The sequence below is a fragment of the Pteropus vampyrus genome, unplaced genomic scaffold (assembly GCF_000151845.1).
Source record: "Pteropus vampyrus isolate Shadow unplaced genomic scaffold, Pvam_2.0 Scaffold261, whole genome shotgun sequence".
Lineage (NCBI taxonomy): Eukaryota > Metazoa > Chordata > Mammalia > Chiroptera > Pteropodidae > Pteropus > Pteropus vampyrus.
The window spans coordinates 1,355,287-1,366,381 of record NW_011889042.1 but is presented as its reverse complement, the minus strand read 5'-3'; the positions used below and the strand labels follow the sequence as shown (position 1 = coordinate 1,366,381).

The 11,095-nt window shown below is 31.3% G+C and overlaps 1 protein-coding gene across 4 annotated transcripts in view; it reads left to right on the top strand.

The window, feature by feature from the left end:
* Window positions 1-11,095, top strand: part of MED13 (mediator complex subunit 13) — a 99,674-nt gene that overhangs the window by 42,138 nt on the left and 46,441 nt on the right. For all 4 annotated transcript variants that reach the window (XM_023520402.1, XM_023520403.1, XM_023520401.1 and 1 more), the window contains 3 exons: window positions 5,737-5,950; window positions 6,937-7,018; window positions 9,412-9,533. In XM_023520402.1, coding sequence (XP_023376170.1) covers window positions 5,737-5,950; window positions 6,937-7,018; window positions 9,412-9,533 — 418 coding nt within the window. The remainder of the gene's footprint in view (window positions 1-5,736; window positions 5,951-6,936; window positions 7,019-9,411; window positions 9,534-11,095) is intronic.

Genomic DNA, 11,095 nt, shown 5'->3' with positions numbered 1-11,095 from the left:
TAAATTTCTGTTTTTTCCATATTTTGAGTTTTGAAAATATATTTAAATATATCAGTTAATTTTAACGAATTTAATTAGAGCGCTGTTGCAACTTCTACATTCTTTCTTAGAAAGATTATCTTTTATATTCCTCAGATACATTTTTCTCAGTTTAAATAAACTGAAATTTCTCTAATATGCAAGATGCTATAAGGCACTGTTGAGGTATAAAATATATTTGGTCTTGGCCCTAAATGAAATTATAGTTTAAGCGAAAATAACATTAAATTCTGTGATATATACCTACACACGTGCGCGTGCACACACACACTAACACACACACACACACACACACACACACACACACACACACAATACAGTAGCGATGCAGAGCCCGAGTGGGGAATAATTTAATTACATTTATGAAGAATACAAGAGCATTATGTAGTTTGGTGTGGATAGATTGTAGGGTGCTGCTTAGTAGTTTGGTGTATCATGATGAGAAATCAGATCTGGAAAGTTTGATAGGGCTATATAGTGGAGTGGCAAAATTTTGCTCATAAGTTTACGTATTCTTGAGATGGTAGGGGAGCACTGTTGCGAGTTAATTTTGAGATAGATAAAATAACAGGGTTTTGGAAAATAAGGATTTTAGAAATATTACCAAGTAGTAGCATAATTGAAAGACTGAAATGAAGGAATGGTATAGATGTATGGAAGGAGATCATTTTGGGCATCTGTTTGAATCCCTCAGATGTAAGGTGATATAGGACACTTACTAGGAAATTAGGAAGAAGTACATAGTAGAGATGTATGGAATCTGTAGATGTTGTGGAATAGACTAAAGAACTTTGCAGCTAGTTGAATAGTAAAGTAAAAAGATAACAAGAGTTAAAGACCAGCATGTTTGTTTCAAGAGAGGGAAAGACAAGAAAGAGCAGATTTGAAGGCTTCTCTACTACCTATTTTCCCACTTTTGTGCTAAATCTTAAATTTGATTTTTATGATTTTTTAAAAGAAGCATTTCAAAAATAGAAGTACCTTGAAGTAACTATTGATGTACCTTATGAAAGTAAAATTTTGTTAAATAAGTAATGTCTGGCTAAATAATAATGACATAGTCATTTAAAAAAGCAAAGGAAATCTGTATAGGTTAATATGGGAAGATCTCTGAATAGGTTATAAAGTTTAGGAACAAGATGTACAGTATATGTATACGTATATCGTATATGCATGATTTTCCCACCCTAATTAGGTAATATAAGGTTAATCTGTTATCTTGAAGGAGAGAAATTGGGAAATTTATACATTTCAGCTATGCCTTTGTATACTGTATGAGTTTTAACTATGTGCATCTAGGATGTATACATCATAAAATTGTGAATTCAGTTTGAGATGTCTGCTTAGAGATTCATCAGGCAGTTGTGATCATGTGTCTGAAGCTTAGGAGAGGAAACTATTAACCCAGCTATAGTATATATAGAATGCAAACTGGAGCAAGAATGCATCAGAAATTTAAAAAGTAGTTTATTTATAATAGTTGACTTTTACAGATATGTGCCTTTTTAGAAAATGGAGGAAAATTTTAGACTTTTATTTATGTTAAGCGAATACTCAATTTTCATTTGGTATAAATAGGTGAAGTTTTCTATTGATTGATCTTAAAAGGTAGCACTCTGTTTCCATAATAGGTAGATAGATGAAAGAAGTACTTGATTTTTCTAATCAGTTTTAGATGATGATGGCTGCCCAACTAGTTTACAGTTACAGAATTCATCATTTCTAAGCACCTCTTATTCTTAGACTTCCATGTGCAGCAGTTGACGCCAAAATTTTTAGTAGCTGCTTTAAATCAAAATTCCTTTTCTAATTTGTTAGAGTTTAGTTGAGGAAGAGAGAGATTGCATATTTCACATACAAGACACATACATCTGTGAAAATATTTTCTTTTTGCTTCTAATTATTTTTAGTTTATTAATGATAGCATCTATTTCAGAATAGTGGCTTGAAACCTTATAAGTTGTAGATAGCAAACTTTCTGCCAAGGAATGTTACAGTTATATTTTAATTTCTTCCTTCAAGGATTTGGCACTAGTTTTAGTAGAATTTGTAATTACTTAAAAGTTGTCTACTATTCTGATTCAGAGGGAAACATTTCTAAACCTTGAGCAAAGAAAGAACTGTACTTAAGCATAGTTCTTATGTCTTCTTTAGTAAAGATACATCAGGATATCTTAATCATAACATTCCTTTGTTGTATTAGTGATATTTGTATCAGTAGATTTGTATTATATGTACCCAGCTAGAGAATGCATTATTTGATCTCTAGAAGATAGTTTCTAATTACTTTGTTTCATAGAAGTCCATGAAATAAACTTGTTTGATTTATTGTATTCTAAAACTTTTAACTTTTATCAACTCTTCCGTATTTGATACCTTATTTTAATACATTAAAGCTATATTTTTGACAGCTAGCTTGACTCAGTTTAAGGATCGATTCTGAATATTAGAGATGGTACTGGAAAAGGTGCCATTGAAAAATAGAGGACTTTGATTTATTAAATTTATTTGTTCTTTAACATTTCCTTCTATAGCTTATCTCCAATAATCGTCAGTTGTAAAATATTGTCATTCTTTGGGAGAATTTTTCTTGAATAAAGGCATAAAAGCATATGCTGTTATAAGCCATGTTAAATTCTCTACAAATAGATTTTAGGATAGTATGTTACTGTTGTCATAGTAAAAGGAAGGAGATACGATTAACAAATAATATAAAAGTAATTTTAATTTGCTTTGGGCTTTGCAGAGCTTCCTGTTTATGGCTGTACCTAATCCTTTTCCAGTTTGTCTGTATTTAGCTTTATATCTGATTGAAACTATCTCTGTAGTTTTACTATTTGGCTATATATGAAAATTCCTTTTAGAAAAGGAAAGGTGTTTTTGTTTACAAAAGTATATGTATTCTATATAATTGGATAGTGACGACGAATTTAACTTGATTCTATATAATTGGATAGTGACGACAGAATTTAACTTGATTTTTTTTAATCTGGCATCTCTTAAAAATCACAATTTTTATTTATTTTCATCAGCTTTAAATATAGAAGGATGTGTAATGTGAATAATTTATATTTTTAAATTTATTGTGATTTGATACTCTTGGTATTTAAATTTTTTGCATATCCCAATGTCTGTGAGAACCATTCAATAAAATAAGAAAAAGTTGTCTTTAGGTATTGCATTTGGTTTACTCATTTTTATTCTTAATAGAGCCCTGTGCAGTAAGATTAGTCCTTTTAATGATACTACACACTAGTTTAATAACTACCTATGTAAACAGTGTGGTGATTTTTAATGCTTCTGCCTGAGGACAAATTTATATAAAAAACTGTTTTATTCACCTCTATACAGAGTAGTAGTATCTTTCAGGTTGTTGGGGGTGGGGAGGAGGAATGGGTTCTTATACTTTTTCCCTATGAATAGTTATTTGAATATGCATCCTTAAAATTTTTCCAGCCCTAACTCTGCCACTATATGACCTTAGCAAACTATTTCTTTCTACATAATTTCCACATCAAAGTCAAAGAGCATACCCTCCATTTCCTATCATACAAGGTTATTCTAAGTGTTAAATAAGAAAATCCATGTCAAAGTTGATAGAAATATTATTTTCAAAAGATTATGTTAGTATCTGATAGACAATTCAGCAAACAATTTTTTTAGGGTCTAATATGGTGAAGTACAAAGCTACTCTTTATAAGTATTTATAGAATAGAACTATTTTAATAATTGTAAAACATATCCCCATTGACAGTTGTGTTAGCACTATATTGCCATAGAAAAGAGTTTTTGTAGATTTGGGATTTTCAGAGGGGATTAATCTGGGGCATATTTGGAATAACAGTGACATATTTGATATCCGATAGCACATTTAGAAAATATGTGTTCTTTTGATGGCCTCAGTTTCAGCCTTAGTTTATTGGGTACAGAGGGTTTTTAGTGCTGGGCATTGGTGAATAGAAAAATGTACTACGATATAATCCCTTATAAAGAATTTATAAAATAGAAAGTACCTACATTCCTTTCAAATCATACCTCATTTTTTGTCAGTAACCAGGACAGATAAGCAGTGGCAGCGGCATCACTTTTTAACAAAGATTGTTTATTTCAAAAGATAATTATGTCTTAAGACTATTAATGTAAACAACATCTCAGTCCTGTGTGGCTTCTAGATTTCATATATTTAGCAAATATTTATTGAGCACTTTTTATATGCTAGGCACTGTTCTAGATGTTTGGGATAATTCAGATAACAAAGACAAGATTTCTGGCATTTAGGTGCTTATATTCTAGTGGGAGTCACTATAAACATAAGTGAATTACATAGTATGTTAAAACATAAGTGCTATGGAGGGAAAAATAGAGCAGGATAAGGGGGATCAGTGTTGAGGCAGTTGAGCATATTGCATTTTTAAATAAGGTCTCATAGCTAAGATGACAAAAACTTGAAGGAAGTGAGGGAGTTGGCCAGGCAAATATTTGGAGGAAAAGTGTTTGAAACAAAAGGAACAGCCAGGAGTGTGTCTGGCCTTTTAGAGGATCATCAAGGAAGCCCTTGGAAGCAGAATGAGAGAGAGGGAGGAATAGAATAGTAGAAGGTGAAGTTGGAGAGGAAAAGAGACAAATCATGGTAAGCTTTGGTGGAGGATGTTATAATAAGGACTTTGGTTAGTACTCAGAGTAAAATGGTCATTGCAGGATTTTGAGTATGATTTGACTAGAAGCCTCACTGCTACTGTTCTGGTAGCACGAGAATCTCAGCCTTGCAAGCTGTAGAGAACTTGAATTTGGGAGTCTAAGTGTCCTATACAAACCAAAAACAAAACATTCTATATTCAGAAGCACCGTAGTCATCAGAGACATAAAAATCCTGATGCTTTCCAAGCTTCTATGGCGCAGTTCAGCTTGTTGTGGCTTCCCCCTCTTAGTCTGAGACTTTTAGCTTTCTCTGTTGTCAGTTTCCACTACTTCATCTTTCCAACTTTGCTGTCGTCACCTTTCGTTTTGTCATCCTTTGTCGTTTTATTGGTTATTTTAGGAGCGAACAGAGAAACATGTTTATTAGTCTCTGTGTGGAACCAGAGACTTTTCCATTGTGATTAGAAAAAACCTCTAAAGTACTAGCACTGAAACTTCTCTTGCCATTATAAAACATCTTACCAGAATTAGCAATAGTAATAATGTTATTTTCATGAGACAAATCAGGCCTTTAAAATTTTTTAACTTGAAGTATGTTCACTCATGGCAATAGGAAAAGAATAGTCACTTTCATTATATCAATGTATAAGTTGTATAAAAGTAAAAAAGTTGTATATTGTCCCACTATAAAGCTCACATTTTGAGAGTTCCTGTTCTGGAACAATTTAGGTTTAAGAATCCCTTTAAGCGAATGGATTTTGACAAGTTTGTGCGCTTGAGGACTTTGGAACTGAATGGATTACCAAAAGACAACATATTTTAGTGAAAAAGAACATAAGGATATGAGACCCGGGTTTTAACTCCATTTATTATTAAATTTGAGGCGTAAGAAGATCACATAACCTTTCCATGCCTCAATATCTTCCTTTGTAAAATGAAGGATTGCAGATTAGATCTCTAAATAATTCTAAGAACTTTAAGATACTGAAGTTGTTTTGGAAATTTTTTATGCTTTTACAGAGAATAAATATAATTAATTTTCTGATTTTTTTAATGCAGGTTAATGGTGCAATGTAAGAAACCTTTAAAAGTTTCTGATGAATTAGTGCAGCAATATCAAATTAAGAATCAGTATCTTTCAGCAGTAGCATCTGATGCAGAACAAGAACCTAAAATTGATCCATATGCGTTTGTTGAAGGAGATGAGGAATTTCTTTTCCCTGATAAGAAAGATAGACAAAATAATGAGAGAGAAGCTGGGAAAAAACAAAAGGTAAGAGAAATCAAACTACACCAAAGGGTCTCTAATGATTTGTACTACTGCATATAGTACCACACTTCTCATTTATTTTCTTTTAAAATAGAATAGAGTCATCATTTTAACTTAGAAAAATACTTTTTTGAACATAAGTAAATCATGTACACAGTACAGAATTTAAGAGCTTCTATGGACTTTATAGCTGGTCTCTGATAATGAAAAGATCTTTATCGTAACTGTAAAAGTTTTGGATTTGGAGAAAGTTCATTAACTTCTCATATTGAAATCAGGACATTTAGGTGGATGAACTATTTTGAAACTGAGTTAAAATATACTGTTCTGTGAATTAATGGTTTTCAAAAATACAGTAAAATACATATCGCTGAGTTTATAAAATAATGTTTTTGAATACGTGAGCCAGGAACTTACAGTGCCCCTAAAAGTAAATGTTATATTAATAAAGTATGGAACATAAAAATATTTATTTGATTAAAAAGTTAAATATCAAATATTTGAGGATGTATTAAGCATAAGATAACTCTGCTATATATGTCTTTTGCTTTAAATATAAAATTTGGAAGTTGAAAGCTGTAAAATTATGAAAAGGACCCAATAATATGTTTAATACAAAGAATTTATTTCATGAAGTTTTATTTAGCTTTATTATGTACTAGCTACTTAAAATTTTGTCCTTTTGTAAATATGAAAACAGTGGCTTGGAAGGCTATAGATATTATAGGAAGAACATAGACTATGGAATTTGACAGATTTAGGTCGAAATCCCAGTTCCCACTACTTATCAGCCATGTTTCCTGGATTATGTTTAGAACTATTTTTTGTAAGATGAGCATACTAATTTATCATATAAGTTAGTTGTTAGAATTAGTGATAATATCTATAGACTACCTAGTAGAATGCTTGAAACATAGCTACTCAGTTGTTTGTGGAGTTTGTTATTAGTAAATTACATATTTCAGCCTAATATGTAATATTGTTTGCAGGTAGAAGATGGGTCATCTAGTGTAACAGTGTTATCTCATGAAGAAGATGCTATGTCATTATTTAGTCCTTCTATCAAGCAAGGTAAAACTTTAATTTCCTAATCAAAATATTGCATTCCAGGATTGTTACTACAAACTACAGTTGACCCTTAAAGAATGTGGAGGTTAGGGCACTGATACCTTTGCATAGTTGAAAATCTACATATAATTTGACTCCCCCAAACAGCCAGATGCTGACTGGAAGCCTTATTGATAACAAACAATTAACACATATTTTGTATGTTACAAGTATTATGTACTGTATTCTTACAGTAAAGTAAGCTAGAGAAAAGAAAGTGTCATTAAGAAAATCATAAGGAAAACACCTTTAAACTTACATTTAAACTGCATTTAAACTTACATTTTCTATTTACAAGATGAATTGTTTGTCACTACCTACATTAATATTGTGTTATACGATACAAAACACTGCAGTTATACATGTTACTGACACTGGACATCAAAAATGAAAAGATAATGTGAAAAAGAAATTGGTATTTGTTTACAGAGATAATGATTCATGCCTTGATAATAAAGAAGTGGCAGTATGATTGCTTTACGATAGATAGCCTAATATAATCGATATGATTGCTTCATGGTAGTGAGGAAATCTCCAAAACATTTTCTAATATATTTATTGAAAAAAATCCACATGTAAGTGGACCTGTGCAGTTCATACCTGTGTTGTTCAAGAGTCAGCTCTAATCTGATGTTGTTGGACTATAGATGTTTTTTTGCATAATTCATATGTTTCATAAAAAGGGATGGATTTCTATGAAACAGGATTTCTTAAAATGATGGATTCATTGTTTATCTTGTACTGGGAGAAGCAAGTTCAGGTTATAGAAATTCTGTTGAATTGTTAGAACTTCTTTGCTTTTTTACTAATAAAGAATTCTCATCTGTAAAATAAGATTGGATGAGATCATCGCCTAAGGTCCCTCTCAGATCTAAAAACTATCAATTTATAAATTAAACTTTACTGTAATTTTGTTGTTCTTTTCTCTCCCCCAGTACCTACCCTTCACAAGTTAGAGGAACTGTTGCCAAGGCCATTATTTTAACGTCTTTATTGAACACATGTATACACTGTTCTCAGCACTGACAATAGTGGTCAAGACTTCACTTTGAAAGTGTCTGACTTGTACTCCTTGTGAATGGAGTAGAAAAACATAGTATATTAGTCCTTCTACAAAATCTATTTAACTTTTGATAAAGGCAAAAGAAGTCCTTTGGTATATATTGAACTTAGGGACAAAGTTTTATTTTGCCATTTGGAATAAATAAAGAGGATCAGGCTTTGTGTCACCAGAAATAAAAATAAGTAAAAAGTCCATCTGAATAAGGAAGAGAGATGGCCTTTGACGAAATAAATTTAGTGGTTAATGGTTCTAAGTAGATTGGTAAATTAACAATTTGGGTTCTTTGGCTTATTCATCTACCCTAGATATAAGAAATGTATAATTGCCTTCTTGTGCCTGTGATGTCGCTTTCTCAAAATGTAAACCATCTGCCACATTCTGGAGCATCTTTTGAGGTGGAGCTTGGAAATCTTGATTTATAATAAGTACCCTGTATGATTTGTACACACTCTAAAATTTCAGAACTATCGTTCTGGTGAGTGTTTAGAACTGATATTCAGAGACACTATGAAAATGACTTTTATCTTTCTGAAAGTGATGGCTATTTCAAGTCATTTGACATCCTGAGGATGCTTTAAAAGGTTATACACCAAACTGCAAATTGTTTTTTTTTTTCTTGTGTGAGAATATAAGAGGAGTTGAACTACCATTTGTATTTGTATTTTTTCTTAAGTAATCATATATTTTTTCCCCTAAAACCAGTAAAAAAGTTAATAGAATTCTAGAACTCAAATGAAGCTTAACTAAGAGGTAATATTTATTGAATACTTTAAGTGCCTGGCACTGGGCAAACTGCTTTACCTACATTCTATCACATTTAATTCCTGCCATTACTGGGGCACAGAGTGGTTAAGTAACTATCCCAGAGTCATACTGTTTGTGTTAGAGTTGGGATTTAAATTAACAGTCTGACTCGAGCTAGAGCACTTAATCATCATTATACTGTGCTTCCTTTACATTTCAGGAAGATAGAAAAATAATGTGTGTCTGTGTGTGTGTTTTAAGTCTGTTATCCTAATAGTATTGTTTATATTTTTATTTGAGATATTATACATGTATTTAGCTATGTTATGGATTACATAGCCTTTGAAGAGCTTCCTGGAGAAGGTACTACCATTTATTTACAACTTTATTTCACTGAAAAAAAATTTTAGATTTTAAACAAATCACAATTTCTTATTATATTTTACCCTTATAAATTTAAAATTATATAATTAGCTTAAATAAATAGATTTGTACTTATTTGATCAGTAGTAGAATTTTTGGATTTTGTTTCTCCGATTTATATATGTAGATGCTCCACGTCCTACTGGTCATGCTCGTCCTCCATCAACCAGTTTGATTTATGACTCAGACCTGGCTGTCTCTTATACTGACCTCGATAATCTCTTCAATTCTGATGAAGATGAACTAACAGTGAGTATCTTGTTAATGATTAAGGTTATAATTTGTTTTCCTTGATTTTATGTGTGTTTTTTTTTTTTTAGAAGTGATGTGTGACTTGAATACTATGTTTCAGTTAGCCCTGAACAAAAGGAAATATTTTAGAATAAAATTTCATTAATTGATTTCTTTTTTTAAACCTCATGTTTAAGCAGTGTTGACAGGTTTCTGTCATCTACAAACTTGGAGTTTCTTTTTATTTTATATGTTTGAAGGACATGTATGATTAAACAATTTGAGCTCTGCCCTATATTCTTTTTCTGCAGCCCTTAAGAAGTAGACTTATTTTCCTTGTCTTTGATCTTCTAGTTTGTGAAATGACCCTGGAGTTGACATTTTTAGAGAATAAGTAATTAACATTAAAATTATATGCCTCGTCAATTTATTAAGGAATACCACTTCTTTTGAATTTGTTTGGCAACACAGTCATTATTATAAGACAACTACATACTATAATAATGAAAGAGGAAGAAAAAGTAACATTTAATCTTTAACGCCCATTTGCAGAGAAAGGTGAAGATAAAAGGAATTAAAGCTTAAAATGAGATTTCCTAGAATGTCAAGTCTGGCAAATTAATGAATTGGGTGCTGCATTATCATAAAAGGGAGTTCTTTTTCATCTGCATAAAGGTAGCTTGCAAACTTCTATAGTACATTTGGTTTTGTCCTATATAATATATACTTTTAATCTTATTATATACACACACCACCCTTATGTGTATATGTATATATTTTTTTATGTATATATATATATATATATACACACACATACTTATATGTACATTTGGCATCTTCAATTACATGACATCAGGCAGATATAGCTATGCATAAACTTTTACTTTATATCTCATAATATAGTATATTTTAGGGTACCATTTACTGGGTAAATACATCCCTAATACATTGGTACTTTTATGCTTTCTTTCTCCTACCATTCATATATTAGCTGTGGCTCTTTTGAGGTAAAAAGGTTGCAATCGGAGCTTAATCTATATATTTATGACAAAGTGGCCAACAGGAGATATGGAACCAAGTTATCGACTCTGAAAACATTGGTGCCAGATTGGAGATGCTTAAACTTGGTTTGTTCAGTGTATTAAGATTTATTTTTAATTAGGGATCTTGTTGCTTTGTCATATGAGATCTTTCTGAAGTTCGTGCTTAGTTTTTACCTGTTGTAGCATTTTTGCATGAGTAAAGAGATTATTAAACAAGGTGTAAAGTGTAAAAAAGAATTGAGGATGGTGATTGATTATTTAGGAAACTTTAATGTCTTTTACTGAAGGGGACAAATGCTTTATGAGTATTTTTTACTAGGAAGCAATTCTGATATTAATTATGAACCTTCTTATTGCAGGTTTTCTAATGTATTTTAATAGGTTTCAGGTGGAAGTTATTCTTGCTTCTAAGTGTTTTGAAAGTATTGGTCATTTTCTTTGGAGGAAATTTTTCCTCTGTTAATTTGAAAGATTATTAAATAAACAGAGAAACTAATCTGGGTTCATTGATTGCCTAAAATGTGCTTTATGTCTTTG